Source organism: Calidris pugnax, unplaced genomic scaffold (assembly GCF_001431845.1).
Source record: "Calidris pugnax isolate Ruff unplaced genomic scaffold, ASM143184v1 scaffold51, whole genome shotgun sequence".
NCBI lineage: Eukaryota > Metazoa > Chordata > Aves > Charadriiformes > Scolopacidae > Calidris > Calidris pugnax.
Window position 1 is genome coordinate 7,889,961 of NW_015090797.1, and position 21,578 is coordinate 7,911,538.

Genomic DNA, 21,578 nt, shown 5'->3' on the forward strand with positions numbered 1-21,578 from the left:
GCGGACCCCGCTGCCCTCCTCTCCCTTCCTCTCCTCTTCTCTCCGGTCCCCTCCCCTGGGGGCCGCCGAGGTTGTGCGGGCAGGAGCCGAGCCGAGCCGAGCCAGGCCGCGGCGCAGCGCCACGACCCAGCAGCCAGAGCGGCGGCGCCAGGCAGCGCGCGTCGAGCGCCGGCGGCGGGAGCCAGGCAGCGCTGTGGAAGGCCGAGAGCCGGGGGGGGGCGAGCGGAGAGGCGCGGGAACGGGGAGATCCCGTCCCACCCCACCGCTCCCCACCCCTCCGAAATGCCCTCCAAAATGCTCCGAGCCCTTAAAGCGTCTCACCCCCTTCCAGCATCGCTGCTAACGTTGGGTATAGCAGAGGGGCCTGGAGCATCTCCCCTTACGAGAAGAGGGTGAAGGACTTGGGTCTCTTTAGTCTGGAGAAGACTGAGGGGGGATCTGATCAACACCTATAAATACTTAAAGGATGGGTGTCAAAAGGAAGGGGCCGGTCTTTTTCAGTGGTGCCCAGGGATAGGACAAGAGGAAATGAGCACAAACTCGAATATAAGAAATTCCACCTAAACACGAGGAGGAACTTCTTTCCTTTGAGGGTGGCAGAGCCCTGGAAGAGGCTGCCCAGGGAGGTGGTGGAGTCTCCTTCTCTGGAGAGGTTCAAAACACCCCTGAATATGTTCCTGTGCAACCTGCTCTGGGTGGACCTGCTTTGGCAGGGGGGTTGGACCAAATCATAGAGTCATTCAGGTTGGAAAAGACCCTTGGGATCATGGAGTCCAACCATCCACCCTACTCTAAAGTTCTCCCCTACACCACATCCCCCAACACCACATCTAAACGACTGATCTCTGGAGGTCCCTTCCAACCCCATGTGATTCTGTGAGAAGTTGTTTTTTGGTTTGTTTTGGTGAAGTTTTTTTTATTTGTTTGGTTTGTTGTTTTTTTTCAAGTCTATCCCTAAAGAGTTACTTTTGTCTAAAATGGAGCAAGGGTTTCAAATGGCAATTTTACAACTTCAGAGTCATCACAACAGAGGTGGAGACAAACTCTGGCACCGGCCAATTATCCCACTGCAACGCGCTACAGCACTTCTGAGTTTTAAAACGCGTCCAAATCGTCTAGGTTCCAGCAGGACATAACCACATTTAATAAAGTTCGACCTGGTCTTCATGGCAGGTGTCCCTGCCCATGGCAGGGGGGGTGGAACTGGATGGTCTTTAAGGTCCTTTCCAACTCTAACCATTCTGTGATTCTAAATTTATATTCTGTACCATCCATGACATCCTGTTTTTGAATTGGGTTATATGCCCTGTTACTGTGATTTGTTGTTGAAAAAAAACCAGCCTCGTTAAACCATTTTTGCTGTTAGATGGTGGGGCCGCAGGACCTGGCCAGGAGGAGGAGAGTGAGAAACCAGCCCCAGAGCCAGCCCAGCTGGCTCTGGGGCTGGTTTCTCACTCTCCTCCTCCAGGCCAGGTCCTGTGGCCCCAACAGTAAGATAGAAGTGTTTACTTCTAGAAAACAGTAAGCGTATCTGAAGGTTACAGAAAGATTGGATGAAGATTATCCCCTGCTAAGATCCAGGAGGGTGCTTATATGCGCCGCTCTGATCTGTTCCCAGTAAGCAGTTTAAAGCTGGGGACGCCCAAGTTGCAGACTGAGGCCTGTTAAATAACTGCATTTTGGAGAATCACAGAATCACATGGGGTTGGAAGGGACCTCTGGAGATCATCTAGTCCAACTCCCCCACCAGAGCGGGTCTACCTAGAGCAGGTTGCACAGGAATGTGTCCAGGTGGGTTTTGAATGTCTCCAGAGAAGGAGACTCCACCACCTCCCTAGGCAGCCTCTTCCAGGGCTCCACCACTCTCACAAAAAAGAACTTCCTCCTCATGTTTAGGTGGAACTTCCTATACTCAAGTTTGTGGCCATTTCCTCTTGTCCTGTTACTGGGCACCACTGAGAAAAGACCAGTCCCGTCCTCCTGACTCCCTCCCTTTAAGTATTTGTATGCATTAATTAGATCTCTCCTAAGCCTTCACTTCTCCAGACTGAAAAGACCCAAGTCCCTCAGCCCCTCCTCGTAGGAGAGGTGTTCCAGGCCCTTAATCACCTTTGTGGCCCTTTCCTGTACCCTCTCCAGCAGTTCCCTGTCCTTCTTGAACTGGGGAACCCAAAACTGGACACAGTGCTCCAGATGGGGCCTCACCAGGGCAGAGTAGAGGGGCAGGATGACTTCCCTAGGGAAGAGGCAAGGTAGGTGTTTTCATTGAAGCCAGACTCAAGGAGATGATTAGAGGATGAGCTGCCACCACACTTGGGTGGCAGGTACTTCTGGGCCAAGGCTGCCTCATCTCCTGAAGGCAGAGAATCGTAGAATGGTTTGGGTTGGAAGGGACCTTAAAGATCATCTTGTTCCAACCCCCCTATGGAAAGAAGTGGTTTTCAGGCACTTCTTCATGGTGCTCAATGGACACACCAGTTGCAGCATCTGAAAGGCTGGCACATACGCAGACAGAGCAGGAGGAGTTAAAATTATTTGGGAGGTAGATCGGATCTTCCCACAGGCTAGATGTGGGCCGTGGACAAGCATACAGAAACTTTGCAGCTTTTTTCTTTGTTCTGCCCAAGGGAAAAATAACCAAAAGAATGATTTTTTTTTAAGGAAAAGAATACCTTTTCTTTCAGGGACAGATTTTGTGGAAGAAAAAAAAGAAGCCCTAAAGTAGCAGCGTTCACCATAACATTTAAGAGATCGTGCCAGTTCAGGTTAAATTCCATTTTGTCTAGATGCAGTAACCTAGTACCTGTAATAATCAAGTCAGGCTAAATAAGGTGCTAACCTCAAATGAAATTTATCACCATTTTTCCCACAAGCACATGACTGATAAAAGGTGCAGGTGGTGTGTTAGCACTGGAGAGCTATCGCTACGCCATACGGTAAACAAGCTCGTACATGCTCTACAGTAGGTGCAAATAAGGTCAGGGATAACAGGATCAGAAAACCAGACATCTCAAATCAGTCAGTACGGTTAGTGTGAACATATTAAAGTTCTGGAATAAAATCTTCCAGTATTAATTTGTTTTAAAATTGCTATTCAACACCTTCTTCATCGGAAATGCATGGGAAGAGTTAAAAAAATTCAGATGAAATCTACTGACACGCAAAATGTATCAGGTAAGGAAATGATAATTGTAAACTAAACGCTATATAGCACTTATAAAGGTCTGCTGCAGGACTGCAAGGGGAAAGCACGTCACACTTGTTTAACATCTAAACTGATAAGTAGCATCAGAGAAATATGTCAGTAGGCAAATAAAGACTAACCAGGTGCTAATGCACATTCTTTTTCGCAAATGGATGCATTAAAAGAGAACAAATCCAGCTCACGTTATTTGTACTGTGTGCTACAGTATCAGAATTACACTCTGTTAACAGAAGCACTACTAACCACATTCTTTCTGTCAGCGGCTCTATCATCCTCGGGACAGCAACTCTTTTATCACAAAGAAATACACAGCACTCTCCATGCTTCTTGTCTTTTAGCTGGTTCTAAACCAAGCAGCTTTTACAGCATCGATCTCTTCTATAACATGCTCCTGTAAGTCCAAAAAAGAGTAGGAGAGGGAAAAGACCAAACAGAAGTTAGGCTATGCAACCCCTTCCTTTCAGCTCCTTTTTTCCTAAATGAACCCATTAGAAAGAAGAAATAATACACTGTCCTGGTTACAGCTGGGACAGGGTTAGGGTTTTTTCTAGTAGCTTCTGTGTTTTGGGTTTAGTATGAGAATGATATTGATAAAACATTGTTTTAGTAGTTGCTACTTGATGTTTACATTAGTCAAGGACTTCTTCAGCTTCCCACAGAAGCTGAGAGGGAGCACAGACAGGACAAGCTGGCCAAAGGAATATTCCACACCATAGATGTTGTGCTCAGTCTACAAAAGAGGGTTGGCCACAGCGCAGGGATCTAGGATCACTGCTCAGAATGGGCTGGTGCTGAGAGTAACTTGTGGTTTATTACTTTCTTTTGTATATTTTTTTCCAATTTTTTTTTTCCTTTTCAGTTATTGTTCTATTAAACTGACTTTCTCTCAACCCAGGAGTCTGGGTTTGGTTTTTTTTCTCCCTTCCTTTTCTCCTTCCTCTCCCTGCCCTACTGATGGGGGGTGGAGGGAGTGAGCTAGTGGCTGCGTGGTCCTAGTTGACAAATGACAGTCCTAAAGTCTGTCACTTGCTGGACCACAGGGCCTTCCACAATACTCTGGCTTAATAGGCAGAGATGGCTCTCCTAAATGGGTGAACATACAAAACGATGTAGATTTTTACTAACTAGTTTCATTTGATATGAGACAGCATCTTCAGAAGGGGTAGGGGGAGGCAAACAGTAGCACACACAAAATTTGTAATGAAATATCTCTGAAGTCCTACCAAGGCACTTAAAATATTCCACTTTCAGGACTAACATTCTGCACGGAAAACGCTCCTCTCATCAAGTGTTAACACAACTATGCAAAATATAAAATTCACAGCATTCCAAAAGGTTTTATGTAACCACGTTATACTCATTAAGCCCTTCCTCTTTATTTGAGCCCTTAGTGTAAGAATGACTTAGGTCTACCAAATCAGAATGTCAATTGGTCTGAATCAGCCAACTGATCCCCAACCTCTGCAGGAGAGACGAGTCCAACCACAGACATATGAGGGAAACTGTAGCAGATGGACGTTCCGATTCCTTTTAACGGCAAGATTTTCCTCAAAAATTTCTCAAACAGTAATACACACCTTGATTAGTTGTTTCTACTGCTCTTCAATGGATAGGGTTTCTTGGTTTTGGTTTTATTTCCTCAGATTAGCTCTCGATTATAATGGTATGACCTGAAGTTAGATCAAATATCATATTCAAATTCTGGCACTTGAAGTATGTTATTAAGTTCATTTTTAAAATGTCTCCACTTTTTTTTTTTTTTTTCAATTTAGAAGCAGTAACTGGAGACAGGTAAACATGAAAAATAAAAAAAATATTTAAGTAATGTTTTGGGGTTTTTTTGGGTCATTTTGGTGAGTCATGGACTGTCACCTGGATAACCCATGTCCTCTATTCTGGGGCAACCTCTACTTATTTTTTGTACACAGACTGAAAATATTTAAGCCTTTTAAAGATCTCCCCCAAATAATTTTAAATACTACAACATGATTTCAAGGAGAAGCTACTTTAAGAGCTCACTCGTATTCACAACCAGGGAACATTCAAACTCCAACTTTTAGACTCCATCTGCTCCATCTGCTAACGCAGACAAGTAGACTTTTAAAAAAAGAACCCTGAACAAGTTCTGAGGGAAGTCTACCTTCTCCAGAGGAGAGAAGGCAGAGAAGCCAAACCGCCCACTCAGATGCCTGAAGTAAAGTTGACTACACCTCGGCAAGCTGGCTAGTAGTTCTAAGTTTTACAAGTTATGCAAAGAAAATGGAGGCAAGAGGTTGCTCTTTTCTAGTAATTGGAACTCTGAGAAAACCATTATCTACCCATTCACTTTGTGGATGCTCATTAAATTATGCAAGTACTTCATTTAAATCAGCTTTAATCAGCTACATCAAAGGCACTTGTTTCACTCGGAGAGAATTAATAAAACCTGTTATCCCAAAGGCAAACGGTGGTAACATGAGAGTGGCAAGCAATGAAAAGGAAAAATAAAATTAATTAAAAAAAGGAATAAAATAATCTGTCCTACAGCTATTATTCTTCAAAGAATCCCATTTCCAAATTAACAAACAGACATTCTGAAAACTTCTTGAGAGTCACTCCTTCACTTACACCAGTGGTCTCATACTGGATTTGATGAAGATTAATAGAAAGGTACATCATAATTTTTCACTATGCTAATTCTAGGCAACATTTCTCCTCACAGTTATCTCCTCAGGGATGCCAGGCCTGAAAGCAAATAGAAACCAAAGATGACTCAAAGTTTTTTATAAAATATAAACTGACAAATTACTTTGTATAGTATTGCATCTTTACTGTTACCAGCTATTCTTACATTCTTAAATTGCCACAATATATTCACGTACAGCACTGTGTCCGTCATTGGAGTCTTCAGCACAAGGACATGGACCTGTTGGAATGGGTCCAGCGGAGGGCCACGAAAACGTTCAGAGGGCTGGAGCACCTCTCCTATGAAGACAGGCTGAGAGAGATTGTTCAGTCTGGAGAAGAGAAGGCTCTGGGGAGACCTTATAACAGCCTCCCAGTACCTAAAGGCAGCCTACAAGCAAGATGGGGAGGGACTCTATCAGGGAGTGGAGTGATAGGACGAGGGGTAACTGTTTTAAACTAAAAGAGGATAGATTAAGATTATGTATCAGGCAGAAATACTTTCCTGTGAGGGTGGTGAGACACTGGAAGAGGTTTCCCAGAGAAGTTATGGATGCCCCATCCCTATAAGTGTTCAAGGCCAGGCTGGATGGGGCTTTGAGCAACCTGGTCTAGCGTGAGGCCTCCCTGCCGATGGCAGGGGGGTTGGAACTAGATGATCTTTAAGGTGCTTTCCAAGTTTTCTATGATTCTAAGTTTCTTCAGCATTTCTTCCCAGATAAGTCCAAGTTTTCTCTAGAGTTCCCCACTGACATATTTGAGGCTGATCAATGACGTACTAGTTAACTTAAAGAGCACGTGTAACTCCTGCCCTGCAAACTGCTTCTTTAACAAACACGTTAAGCAGTATGTATGCTAAACCTCAAAGGTTTCCTGACACTGCAGAACTCCCAGAGAAAGGTGGAGCAGTACCAAGTGAGAAGACTTTGTCTCTTCAGTGTCCTAGAATAAGGCTACTAGAAAGTATTTTTATTTCCCCTACCCATCAAAATTACTGCAATTTCCAAGAAAACAAGTTATAATAAAATTAACCCAGAATTAAAAAAAACCTAATTAGTACTTAGCATTCTCTCAATAAAGTAGCAAAACATATATTGATAAGTGATTCTTTTTTTCTTTTCTTTCCAATAACTATAAATCACCGTTCTGTTGTATTATAGCATCATGCACACATTACATATTTGCAAAAAGCCTCCAAAGTGCCTGTTTCACAGCACGTGAAAACTCGACTTCTTTCAGGTAAGTATGGAAAAAGTCTCTAGTACTTTCCCAAACACTGATTGAAATTTATTACACAATGATAAAAATGGAAAGATTTTACATTTTCCCTACTACAGAAATAAATTTCCGAAGTCAAGATTTCTTATCATAAATAAAATGAGAAAAGTAACTAAATTACATCTTAGATGTTTATATTAAATATAAATGGCTTATACTTCATAACACAAAGACTAAGTGTTCAGTATTTCTTTATAAAATTTAAGATACACAGGCCTTGTACATATGGCTTCATTAACATCTTAGACAGTTTGTTCTCAGTCATATCCATCAACACAAATAGCATTTCTACATAAAAGATGCATCCTAATGATTTCAATGAAGTGCAGTATACTCCATTAGAGAGAACATGTTTTAATTAACAGTTCTAATACCAGTTACAGTGTACAGTACTTTTACCAATCTACTGCGTTGTAATTATACAAGATGGTAGGAAGAGACCAAATCATATAGCCCTCACCACAGTACAGACCCCAGTACAGGCTGACTTCAAGAATGGCTGGAAGATTTGGCTTATAATACATCATTCAACATGTTTATTAAAAAGTGGGCAGCACATTCCAACAAGAAGTCAGACTTCTGACTGCACAAAACTGCAGTCAAATTTAAGTACCATTTTGAAATTAAAAAACTATTAGGGAGTTAGATACCCACGGAAACAAACTGATCAAAACTGCAGTTATTTTCATATCGATACCAATCGCAGGTTTGACAGACATCACCCCCTTTTGGGGCAACCCTAACATTACAAAAAATCAACTTTGTTATTGGACAATTTCATATTGTAGTTTATAAGAATAAGACACTCACATTTAGAACACTGACGGTCCAACTTCTCCATTTTCATAGAATATTATTAAACACCCCTGCCATCATTCAGCCTAAAAATACATGCAATTATGACAACAATCCCAGCATCAAATCACTTCAGGCAGTAAAGAAGTTGAGCTGTAAGATCATACACACAGCTTTCCAACCAGCTGGGAAGTTACAAAAGACAGGAGCTCAAGGTACACACAGTCATATGGGAGGAGACAGAAGAGGCTTCAAATACATCCTTGAAGTTTTCCTTTAGGTTCTGGGCTCTTTAACAGCCCCCAATGACAATGTACACATATACCCTTGAAAAAAACAAAAACAAAAGCAAAAAACCCCACAAACTAGAGGGGAAGAATTCTTTCTAGAATACAGAAATTTGGAATAAGTCACATTTACTTGCGTTTACTTTGGTAACACAGCTCTTTGTAGAAAAAGCAAGCAGCAAAACAACAGCATGAAAAAAAAATCTTGTTATGATAGCTGAATATTTGAACAAAGTCAGCACATAAACCATTTCTATAACAACATCTGAAAGCATCATGGAGTCGACAGTTGAAGCTGACTTGGATTAAAACATGTAAATACTAGAAACCGATCACAAATTGTGAACACAGTTCACCAAACTAAAGAAAGTGTTACGAAGGTAACACAGAATAAAGCTAGGACAGTTCTCATTTTAATATTTTAGAAATAATTTTTAAAGTCGTTCTAACAGAAGAAAGAATATATGAAATGAGCACAGAGTCAATCAGAAGTTGAACAAGATGGCTAGCCAGCATTTTCAACAATTTACAGAGTAAGAAAATTAAAAATAGAAGTTTGTGCCAAACTTTGGAAACATGCCAGCATTCAGGGAATTACTTACACAACGGGGAACAAGGACAAATCTAAAAACTAGAAGACATAGCACACAGTTTTCTTACCAAGTGTGCAATTCTGCAGGACTGCAAAATTAGCTAATGCAATTTGGGAATGACTCCAAGCTAGGACATACTGTTTTCTGAATACAACTTTGGCACAACTACAATAAGAATATTATGGTTTCTTCTGTGAACTAAATTAACTGAAATACAAATCGCCAGATCCATAGAACAGAGTGACTGAGGGAAAAGACTAATTAAACTTCAAAGTTAATAGGCATGCCCTCTCAACCACACAGATGGAATATCTAAGAGTGTTTCAACACCATTTAGAAAAAAACTTCGTTTCACTTCTACATAATTAGAGTTGTTTAATAATCCAGAGGGAAGTGGACTAGAAAAGAGAAACAGCTTCCTAAAAATGAAGTGCAATACATATAAAAAAAGCACTGAAAACTGAGAATTCACGCTAGGTGAATAAGTCAGATTTCTGGCAGCAGCTGTGTTAAAAAAGGGATAAAAAGGTGTAATTTTCCATTTATGCATTTGTACTGGCAGATGCCTCAGACATAAACCCATATATACTGAAAGAGGACCACTGGATTAAACTGGGAGAGGAGAAGGTACCTTAAATGCGGGTATGAAGTACAATGTTGACATGACAGATGCATCCAAAATAGGAATATTCCTTGCTTGGAAATATATTAGTTTAGAACATTGTTATACAGTATATTATATACTGAAAACTGTAGTGTATTTTTTAAACATTCCTAGTGTGGTGACAGCCTCCAAACTGTACAGAAGAATAGCAGCTCCCAGAAGTAAATTATGGCTCTTAATTGCAAAAACCTCTTGAGTGTGCATCAATTTCTGTAACCCAGTGCATCCTAGAATTTTAAGCTCCTGAAAGAAGAGACATTCTGCATCTTGCAGATTTATTTTTTTCCCCACAGTGGATCTTCATATTCCTAGGCTATACTGATCTAGCAAAATGTAGAATGATTTATTTGAAAATAAAATTATCTGTACTTTTTCAGAAAAAACTCAAGTCTCAACATGCAATAAACGAAAGTATTAGATGGTATCAATTTAAAGTTTAAGTTATATCCCAACTGAACTTCCATTTCCATTAAAAAAAAAAAAGCAAATTAGTTAATGTCTGCGTTACAGATGAGACTTCAACGATACACAAAACTATACAGCTGTGCTGTTTTCAATTAGTTACTCCAAAGCAGACAGAAAAAAAATCAAAACTGTATGCTGGAATTGCTCATGTGAAATACATCAACATTTCTACACAAATGAAAGTTACAAAGACTAAAGCACAAGATGAATATTCAGTATGAAAACAGGCGTTTTTAAATGAAACTCTAATCCTATGCAGTTCTTCAGAATTCTGTTCCAAGTCAGCATTTAATGTGAGTTTACAGTAATGAAAAAAAAATATATACAAAGATAATGAAGAACAAATGACAGTCTAACAAGGAATGAGTCCCTTTAGAATTTCCACAATATCTACTTATATGAAAAAAGTTAAAAATTGAGGTGGTTTCAATATAAGAAATATCTTCACTGACTTCCAGCCATTCTAGGAGAACAACCCTCCTTACCTGGAGTAAGAACAAACATTGAATATTTAAAGCTTGGTAACACTTATTCTACCATCATATGCCCACTATGTTACATGTGGTGTACTTTATGCATCCATTACATAAAGGAAATGTTTTGATATGTCTTCAGTGAATATGAAGAACAGACTGTGTCTCAAGTATAACTAAACTGGTCACATTTACATCACTCGCTTAAATTTAGTTTTTAATTACTTGTACAAATAGTTCATAATTCTGCAATCCAAAAAAAAAATCAGATGTCTTAAAGCAGTATGTTTAGGTTACATTCTGTCATTGTTACCTAGCTGCCTCATTCATATAGTTCCACCAGTGGATGATTAATACTAAAAAGATTATCATTTCCTGTACATGTGTATTATTTCATCCTCACCCTAAGTATAAATTTGCAACACAGTAGTAACACTGCAGGTATAGAAATAATGCTTCCTATCAGGGGTATGAAAAACTCTACCACAGTTGATGCTGGTGCATTTATATAGAAGGCTTCTCACACATCGTTTCAGTCTACGGGAGGTAGATGTTTGTCTATGAACTGTTTTACATCCGTCATCTCCTGTTTAAAGATAAAAGTATGTATTAGTTGGAGTTCCCTACTGATACACATTTGGCTACACTAAATCATGCTTCAACATCTCACTTATAATGAGCAGCTGGACTACAAATATTGAGCAATTGACTTGATAAAATCATACCACTTTGCACACAAGTCAAGGCTGATAACTCTTCAAGGCACTATGCACTCAGAAGAGGCTAAAATACAAGAAAACCAGCAAAGACTACCTTTTTTTTTCCTCTGTCTCTCTGAAGTTGAGCAGGCAAGCTACATACTAGTAATCAGATTATCTAAATAGCACCAGGCTGAGCATGGAGAGGATTTGAATGTCACTAAGACCGTAGCTTCCTGTACACTTTATAAACTTTTGCAAGTTAGCAGCAGCGTGAAAAGCCAGCAGCTCCTCCTCTAAGGAAAAGCAATACAGCAAACTAGACTGGGAATCCAATCCATGTTAAAATAGTTTAATTTTAACTTTTTTTTTTGGTAAGAAAGAGCACATTATTAATATATTTCAATCCTAAACACAATACACCTGTGTAAACGTCCCAAAGAAGCTGACCAAAGATACAGTTCTGACAAGATGCAGCAATCCAAATTAACAGAAGTTACTGCTGCTGACAAAGTGCAGATCTGTTCCTTGCCTCCTCCTCCTCTGTTCCTTGTTCCTACCATTTACTTTGTGTGAGTTCTGATGCTTCAACTCACTACGGCTGTGAAAGCTGAAGCTTTTGCCATGTTAGTAAAAGTTCAAATGGTTCAAAGAAGTTTTTGATCAGGTCCAGAGTTGGTCTGGAAGGAAGTTGGTTGGACGGAAAAGAGGGCCACAAGGTCACGAGCAGAGGGAAGAAGTCCACCCCTTTCTGGCAGCAGCAAGCCATGACATCAGCTCAGCTGCTTGCTGAGCCAGAACCATAAATATAGGTTCTGAGGCTGTCTCTTCTGTAGCGTCAACCCTCCCTCCCTACTCCTTCAATGCCTCCAGCCACAGAACTAACAGGATGCTTCTCTCCAAAATACCATGCTGGATTTATGCTGTGAGAATCTGCCTTTCAATTCAGTTATGGTTTGGTTCTGGGTATTTTTTTTAGTATGAAAATAACAAAAATTAGGAGAAAAGAGAGTATTTTACAGACCAACTAGCCTAGTCCCAAAAATACAATTTTATGAGAAAATTTCCACTAGTCACAAACTTTTGCCTTGGATGCTTTTTCAGCCAGGCATTCAGTCACTCACTAAAATAAACCGGTAGCATCAAGCACTTATTATTAAAAAAACACAAAAAACTAAACAGCAAAACAAACCCCACCAAAAAAAACCCAACTCAAATCCCTCCCCCACTCAATACATATTTGTTTTGAGGGATAAAAAATTAACCATACCCAGCTAAAACAATGTCTATTAAGAAACTTACCTCAACACATGAGCTATGCATCATGCCAGAGTAAGTCCTGAAGGTTACGTTGGCTGGATTTATCATACTCTTTAGCTTCTCAACAGTGAGAGAACCAAACATTAAAGGAACCAAGGGGTCACAGTCCCCATGGCACTGAAGAACAGCAATATCCTTGTTGACACCACTGATAGGGCCCTGTTAGGGGGTGGAATTTGAGGGGAGAAGAGAAGAAAGAAACAGTAAGTGGAGGTTAGATAAACACCTTCAAGCTAAAATAACCCCATGCCACAGTGCTCTGTGGCATGACAAGTAAGTTGAATTCTGAAGGAAAAAACCCCACATACTATAATCTGCAAGCTCCTTGTGAAATAAGTTCTGTGCTTGACAACACATTAACTTCAGAAACCTGCAAATAAAATTCCGGCACTAATTTCAGAACAGAATAACAGGATTTCTGGCCAACTAAAAAAGAAGTGATACTTTGTTTAAATATCTAGTCTCTAGTAAGATAGTGCCTTGCAGATGGAACAAATGGCAAAAAGAAAATTCATCTTCAAAGAAAATTTGCTGTATCCTTTAAGTTTCCCAGAAGTTTCATTTCAAGCAGAGACAGCTACTGAGTATTTCCTCATTTTCCTTACTTGCCAAACTCTAAAATTCCCAGGCCCTATTTTAAAAACTTTTGCGCTATGAAACAACAGTCAATATTCAGCAATAACAATGGCCCTTAATTCCTGCACAAGGTATAATCTTCAGATATACTCATTCCCCAAGTGCAAATTAGCTTAAGAAAGAAACATAAATACCTGAGGAAAAGAAGCCCGTAGGGGAAGCCAACAGCTGAGGGCTACAACACCTGCTAATTTTTGGTGTGTCGTAAGAGCTGTATACAATGATAAAGCACCTCCCTGAGATACAGAGATAGAAGTATTAGAATGGTGATAGAAACAATCCTCTTAATGCTTGTTTCAAGATCTCTGCTTTCTCCTTTAAAGGTCTTTTTCTATTCCAACCTCTTCTTCCTTACAACCAACTCTCAAAACAATATTCCTGCACAACATTTATTTTGCTTTCCCTCCCCCTCAAAGTCCATGTGATCAATTCAGAAGTAAAACATGATATTTACCATGACTAACAGCTGCAAGAAAATAAAAAACCAGGAACTAACATGAAATAAAGCACCATCACTCATTAAAGTATCATCACTACTTCAATATTTTAATTTATTTGCATGCCAACTGGTGAGTTGGTATATGGACTAATCAATCTATTAATCTACCTACCACGCATGTCTTACAAGTATGCAGGGAAGAATTTCCCAAATAAATCCAGAGCATCAAATATCTACCAAATTAAAGTTAAATTAAAAATACTAGCAAGATTTTTAAGTAAAGCTATGTAAGTTATGTCCATAAAGACTTTACACAGACTATTAATTTGAGTACCTTTTTTCTACATGCATGGTTATTTTCCAGTGCATAGTAATTATTTGCATTAAACTGCATTAAACTTAATTTGTTAAGGCAAAGCAAAGCTGATACCTTAACATTTTAGAAGCATCTAACATCATCTCTTTTCCAGTCAAGTGTCTGGATTTCCCACCATAGGAAAGCTATGTTACTTCCCTAGAAAAAGACATAGTTCTTTCCAATGACACCTCACCTGAGAAAAGCCTCCCAGAATAATTCGATTAGAAGGAATTCCATTTTTTACTTCTTGATCTATCAGTGCTTTAACTGCAATATAAATAAAGGCTAGTAGTTAAAACCCATTCAATTCTGTAGAAAGTTTAGAAGAGGAAAGAGCGCTTCCCTGCAATGTCAACAGAAAGCTAGCAAAAGGAAAAATCTAATCTGCTATACATTAAAAAGTATCAAAAAGATCTAGAGCATGATCAGAAATTCCAATGTCACCATATAATTTCCAAATTCCAAAAAAATACACAAGTAAGTCTCACAAAAGCCCCACGGTCAGGAAGGTGATATCCTCTTCTAACTATCCAGCATCACAAGTGGATGCTCGTGCAGCTCTAACCTGCCGTGCTACCCAGAAGCTCTTAAAAAAACAAACAATAAAAAAACCACAAAAAAAACCCCCAAGCACACTGGCTCCCATGTATATTTCATATTTGAGAGTAAGAAGTGTTTGTACTGGTGAATTACTCTACTTAGTCATGAAGCTTCAAAAAAACCCAACCAAAACGCAGAACAAACTATGCACTTAGGTAAACTTTGATCAGCAATAATACAATATATACATATTACTCTCCCTAACAATTTTGTCTTTGGAAAATATGTTTCTGACTGATAATTCATTTTTAAGCATACACAGAAGTACTTTTAAGACATACAAAATATTCCTAAGCATACCGTTCTCTGCTGCCTGCTTGATCCCAGCTTCATCTTCTTGTGAATCTGGAGAAAGTCCAATGATATCAAACCTTACAAAAATATCAACAAGAGCATTACTCATTAGAGCATCCATTCCACTTCCTTAAAACACAAATAATAAAATTGGGTTATTTTCCAGATAATAATGTTAGCTGACATATCAGTTAGTACCAACAACCCATAGTTTATAAGAAATAGTGGACAATCTGTGCATGTGGCTAAAAGGGTAGATCTAGTCAAAAAAGTTTTTCTGAGTTTTGCTATCTTCTGTAATTTACTGCAGCTTAAGCAGCTCAGTTTTGATATTTGCTCCAAAAATATCAGCAGGAATTTCAACTTATCAGCTGCACATACAAAATTAAAATACTGTTTGAAGAAATATAGGAAAACCAAACACAAGTCACTTGAGGGAGAAAAAAAAGTATCTTAAGAGGACACGTTTAAGACCATTGAAATCTACCCCAATTTTTCTTGCTTTTTATTCAGATCAGATATTCTAAAGAACAGTTTCTAGATATTCTACTGACCCACCAAAAATTACTCACTGGAAGCAATTACAACACGTAATTGCTCCACTCCCAAGTCTCTACTGCTACTGACTGTAAATTCACACACAATACAAACTATAGACCATAATTGTAAAATAAAGTGGGGTTTGAATTTAAGACATACAAATTTGTCCTGAGGAATAACCATTACCTTAGTACAGAAGGAATTAGAAATTAGAGCATATGAGAGCCTTTTTAGAAGACCAGAACTAAAGCAAAAAAGTTTTTATACTTACATCCAATTAAAACTAGCCATTCAGGTTGTTCATGATTTTTAATTAAGAACAATGAGTTCAAACCCCCAGATATCTTTTGATTAGAATAATCTGTAATTGAACAGATACTTACCACGATGGCATAGCCATGTTCATGTTCAAAGAAACAGGCATAACTGGCCTAGAAATGAGAATGAACAACACTGACATAAGATATATACTGAAATTTAATAATGCAGATGCAATTATGTCATGAAATTACATACCCTTAATTCTGTCTTATTTTTAAACCATAATTAACGTAAGCTACTTTGTAGCACCTCTTCAAGAAATCTCCCTTGAAACCTGCCAGCCCAAACACATTTAATGTTCAGAGCTGAATTCCACTCTCTATGGAGAACGAGCAAAACATTAGTGGCTGCTTTATGTAAAAATATATGTGAATGTGTGTGCGCATGGATAGCATCTACATATGAGAAATATGTGTATCACACACGTGTAGCTCATTTAGATCACCTCTGGCAATAAATTTAATCTACTGACACTGAGGAACATAAATTCTGCGGCAAAAAGACTGAAAGAGGACAAAGGGCAAGCAAAAAGAACAGCAGATATCGCTAAGCTCTTTTTGAATGGCTCAGCAAAGTGTGGCCATGTGGTAAAATAAATAAATAAATCACAGCCCAGTAACCAGTAATACACCAAAGCATTGCTTACTTATCTCCCTATCATCCCCACTCCATGTCTCCCAAGACTGCTGGAGCAAAAGACAATCTGAATTTTTCGTTAAAATAAATTAAGATTTTACTTAATCAGTTTTTCTATCATTAAGCAAATACTGGATAGATCTTAACGCTTTATTTACTGACTCCTGACCCTGCTCAGAAGTATTTCACTTCTCAAATTGCACAAAACCAGCTCAAATTGCATTATTTGCTGAAAATACAAATATCCTGTGAATCTTTGAACCTTGCTGTAGGTAACAGGGAAATTTCATCTACTATACATGCACCTGAGTTTAAGAAGTACACGTACCTAAAACAAAGTGTATTTAATGGCCAGTAAAATACAATAAAAAAAAAAATACTCCTTGTTAAGACTGGCTTTTAACAAATGACCGTTGGGGGAAAAAAGGAACAAACTCAATCCACCAAAAACATAAAAGTAAAAAAAAAATAATAAAAAAAAGAATATCTAAGTTTGCACATAAAACTTTCCAAATACATTTCCAGTCTAAATTAGTAATAAAGGCAAAATACAAATAAAAACGCAGTTTTGCCATAAGTAAATCACAGAGCAGTTCCTAAAAAATAAAATATTTAACAGCTTCAACATTAGTTTAGCACGATGCAGAGACAAATAAATCCCACTTGACTGCATCGTCTGTGCAAGTGTCTTAATAAGTAACTCTACACAAAAATGTAAACCAAGAAAAGTTACAAACTTACGCATGTGGGCAAATATATTTTACATGGGGGCTTTTGATACCTGCAAGCGCTTCCGACCATCCATGCCTGTTAACAAAAAACATTTTAAATGGCATTTATATTTTGGCTTAGCTCTTATTTCTACGTTGGCACAACAGCATAGAACAAGCATGAAATATGCTGAATTAGATCAATATAAAAACACTTCCAGAAAATTTTTACATCAACTGCAGTATGCTATGAGCACAGTACTAAACTTAAAAGGTTCTCTGAATATTTGTTGTGTATATACAGTCAAGGACACTTCATCTCATTTGACTACCATAGTTGGGACACAGCTGCAGAAACACCAGTTTGGCTCTAGGCAAAGCCTGCTCTGTATCTGCCTGGGTTTTTTAACTTGGGTGCTACAACATCTGAACACGGGCATCCTGCTTCCAGGCAGCCCTAGTCCAGAGGCTGCTTTGCTGCTCTGATAGATTTAAGTTTGCAGCTTCTTTCACAGCCAATTTTGCTTTTTCTGAACCAAATTTCTTGATGGGGGAGAGCAAGGAACTGACACCTAAGCTGACTCCACACGGTGCCAACCTAATCAGTCAGACCTATTAACTTCAGCTCAGCTTGAATGCTCTCAGGCTCAGGCAGTCCTGAACAACACTCCACACTGCAGGTAGTTTTTTAATCTCAAGCACGTGCCAGATGAATGCACAGAACACCGTGAGATCTGCACAGCAGATGAGTTATCAAACTTCCTACAAACCAGGAAACTGAAAAGCATAATTTAAATAAACAGCTCTGAAAGATTCACACTCTCACCTAGACATGAACCGAGCTGGACCCAAATCTGAACCTCTGCAGAACCACTGCCTACACCCACACTTTGCTTTCCAGAACACTCAATAGTACCTGTATTTTCTGATTTTTCTCATTATTCAGTACTCCTAACGCACTCACTAAACTAGAGACTGGAAAATTGATTCTAAGCAGAAAACACCTGTAGCAAATTCAGCAGTGACACAGCTGAAGTAATCAGACCAAGAGCAGACAAGCCATAAAAGCCTGTTTGGTTTAGTTTTAACATCAGCCTGAAAAGTTAAGGTATGCAGCCTAAAGTTAAAGACATTTCAAACACATAGCACAGACATTTAAAACACTGTATCTCAGCCTACTTCCTAACAATACTTTTATATATGCAATTAACAAATTGTGGGTGATATTACTTGTGTAGTATTTGCCACAGAAAGCCAAATATGAATCTACAGGAGAAACACGACTGAGAAGAAACTAGTTCAATATGAATTTGGGGAGGATTTTTAGCCAACTATAATGATTAATTTGACACATTTGGAAAGCAACATTGTATACACATTTATGCAGACTCTTTAGAACAATCCTCTATGTTGTACCTTTGGTTCACATTTTGACAAGTATGTACCAATCTTTAAGTGCCATTTATATAGGAGCTAAGAGAGAAAAAGAACATAACCTCTGTTAGACACCTCTCAGAGAAAGAAAAACATGGTAAACTGAAGTGAGCAATTTAAAAATTAACTTGAAGTAGAACAGGTCAGTTTGAACTGTGGGAAATTACAAGACTGTTAATTAGTGCTCCTCAGACAATTCTTTTTTGGGTCATTACTACGTTTTTGGGGGAAAAAATGGCAGTATGTCAAAGGCAGTTTTAGCTAATCTGATCTGCAGTGGACAAGAGGAATAAATACAGTTAAATCACTGTGTTATGACTTGTTAATGCATACATTCCAGTATGCTCAGTGCATTTGCAAGCTTGAAGACTGCATGTTAGCTTTGTCATCAAAATGGAAATACCACATTTGTATAAGAATACAATGTATTTTAAAGAGTATTTTAAAGTCTTTTTTTTTTTTCCCCCCCCACTTGCCAAAACCAACATGGACCTAATTTGCAAGGACTCAAATCCCAAAGACTCAAAAGATTCTGCAATCACTTGCTGAACGTTTGGTGCCAAGATGCAGGAAGCACTGCTGCCTCAGCTGCCTCCTACCAGCAGGAAGGGACAATGCAAACAAGGTGCAAGCATCTCCACTTGTAGAAATACTGCCAAGTGCATGGACTTGACTCTTTTTAACTTATTAAATGTCCAGGTTACACAAGTTCAACTCTGACAGTGAACTTTTCTTCTTAGCTCTTCAGAAAAAGTTTATATATTAAACACTGCCTGTTTCAATCTAGAAGCAAAATTAAAATTCCAGGTAACAAAAATGGAGTTCTTAAAAAAAAATAAAAATGTAATTTTGCCCCAAAGGGTGCACAATAGACAAAGCATTCATGCTATTTATTTTCAGCCTCTAAGTGCCAATTCCTTTAAAGTCACCTACCAAAAAAAAAAGTTTCAACATACCCCTAACTTGTTAATTCAATGGCTTCACTGAAGGTATGCTTGTATCTCAGCACACACAAGCTTCAAAAGGAAACATTACACCACACTTACACCACCTTCCAGAAATTGCCTATCTTTCCATTTCTACTCACAGTGGAAATAACAGGAAGAAGGCAAGCAGGTTATTTCACAGCTTGTTTGGTTGGGGTTTTTTTTTGGATTCTGAAGACCATATTTCAGAAAGAAACCTGTAGGCATTAGCTGACTACTTAGGCATTTGCTTAGATAAATCAAGTAAGCCTGGATTTTAATGTAAGTGTGACATAGTTAAGCGTGAAACATAATATGGTCTAACTGCACCTACAAACAAACCAGCAATCCACAAGTCCAGAAAAAAAGAGAACTCTACATTTAGACAAGCATGGGACTAACCAGGAACCCACTTCTTGGGAAAACGAAAGATCAGAAACCTACAGACATTGTTTTCCACCAAGCTTGACTCAAGAACAAGAGGGCTCACATCCAGACCAAATGAGGTAAGTGAAAAGGGAGAAGGAAAAGCTTTTGAGGAATTATGCTGGGAAATTTTAAATAATTAGCCGTCACCATCATACCCACATGTGTGAAGTTTCATCTGTTCTAAGGGACCGCAGTCAACTAAGGGCAAAGTAAGAAGCTTAAGTAACTTTTAACCGTTCACATCTTTAAAACGCACAGCCTTATATTTGAAACTATAATAACTGTTAAGTCTGTAATCGGTCAGAATACACACCCAGTATCTCCCAATCCGTGAAGAAAAATGACCTAAAGGGAAAAAGGAAAAAAAAAACAAAACCAAAAATCACACCAAATAAATGAAACCCCAACGTAGTAGTGTAAGATCACTAAACTGTGAACGCACTTTCCCCGCACACCAGACGCCCACGCCAGATCTCACCCCACTCCGGAGCACCACAGGAGTTTCTCAGAGGAGAAAACTCGGCTGGGCTGCCCCCTCGCTTCCCGCCCCGGGCCTCCCTCCCCGCCGCCATCACCGGGCCCACCCCGCCCTCCGCCGCCACACGGCGCCGCCGGCCCCCGTGACCTTCCCCTGCCCGGCGCCTCGCTCCAGCCGCCCGCCGAGCGGGATCCCGCTCCGGCTCTGACAGGAAAAATAACGGGACGGACCTGTCAACCCCCCCCCCCTCACAGCGGCCCGTCCCGGGGGTGCGCCACCGCCCCGCGCCCGGGGAGCCCCGCACACACACTCACCCCCCCCTGCCCGCCTCGTGGGCCATCCCCGGAGCCGATTGGCTGCCGCCGGGCAGCCGGCCCGCCCGCCCCTGAGGTAAAAGGTTAACGTGGCCCCAATCGGCTGCGGGGCCCTGAGGCGGCCACGAGGCTGAGGGGAGGTGTCGCCGCCGGGCAGCCGGCCCGCCCGCCCCTGAGGTAAAAGGTTAACGTGGCCTCCGGGGAGCCGGATCAGCGAGCCTTGGTGCCTCCTTCGGCTTTCTACCTCCCTTCCCAGGGGTGAGGCGGCGGCGGGAACTGTGATCCAGGCAGGCGAGTGGGCGCTGCGGCCCCCTGGGGTGTGCCGGCGGCAGCTAAGGCCTTGCTCAGAGGAAACCCCTTAGGGGGAGCCCCGGCAGAAGTGGCAACCTGTATGGCAGGGTGGCAAGTCTGCATATGCTGCTTAAAAGGCGGGCTCTGTAAAGCTGGTTCTGGTTTTGGCTTTCCAGGGGTTTCAGAGAGTTTGAGCTGTCATAGAATCATAGAATCATAGAGTCATTTAGGTTGGAAAAGACCCTTGGGATCATCAAGTCCAACCATCTACCCTACTCTACAAAGTTCTCCCCAACACCATATCCCCCAACACCACATCTAAACAACTCCTAAACACACCCAAGGATGGTGACTCAACCACCCCCCTGGGCAGCCAATTTCAATGTCTCACTATGTGAAAAACTCTTTCCTAATGTTGTTTAAACCTACCTTGTTGTAGCTTGAAGCCATTCCCTCTTGTTCTATCAATAATTACCTACCTGTCTTTCACCTTTAAAACTACCTTTCAAACAGACCAGATATATCTGCCGGATGATACTGCACTTTTCTAGTTTAATTTGTACATGTCTATGGTTTTCAGCGTTTTCTGCAAAAAACCTTTTTTTTTTTACATTTTTAAATCATTTTTATGCTGAGGCTTAGGGGCAAGGGAAATTACAGTATTCTTAAATAGGTAAATATTAAAATAGTA

The 21,578-nt window shown here is 40.0% G+C and overlaps 2 protein-coding genes across 3 annotated transcripts in view; both read right to left on the reverse strand.

Moving 5' to 3' along the window:
- Nucleotides 1–144, reverse strand: part of TCEA1 (transcription elongation factor A (SII), 1) — a 30,766-nt gene extending 30,622 nt beyond the window's left edge. For both annotated transcript variants that reach the window (XM_014937014.1, XM_014937015.1), the window contains exon 1: nt 7–144. The gene's annotated coding sequence lies outside the window, so the exon portion shown is untranslated. The remainder of the gene's footprint in view (nt 1–6) is intronic.
- Nucleotides 145–7,131: 6,987 nt separating this feature from the next.
- LYPLA1 (lysophospholipase I) lies at nt 7,132–20,149 on the reverse strand. The gene is made up of 8 exons (XM_014936987.1): nt 20,118–20,149; nt 17,008–17,073; nt 15,693–15,740; nt 14,776–14,846; nt 14,069–14,142; nt 13,213–13,314; nt 12,425–12,601; nt 7,132–11,010 (listed from the first exon to the last, which is right to left on the reverse strand). Exons 3-8 carry the CDS (start codon nt 15,731–15,733, stop codon nt 10,957–10,959), a joined length of 519 nt encoding a protein of 172 aa, XP_014792473.1. The 5' UTR covers nt 15,734–15,740; nt 17,008–17,073; nt 20,118–20,149; the 3' UTR covers nt 7,132–10,956.
- Between the last annotated feature and the right edge of the window lie 1,429 nt (nt 20,150–21,578).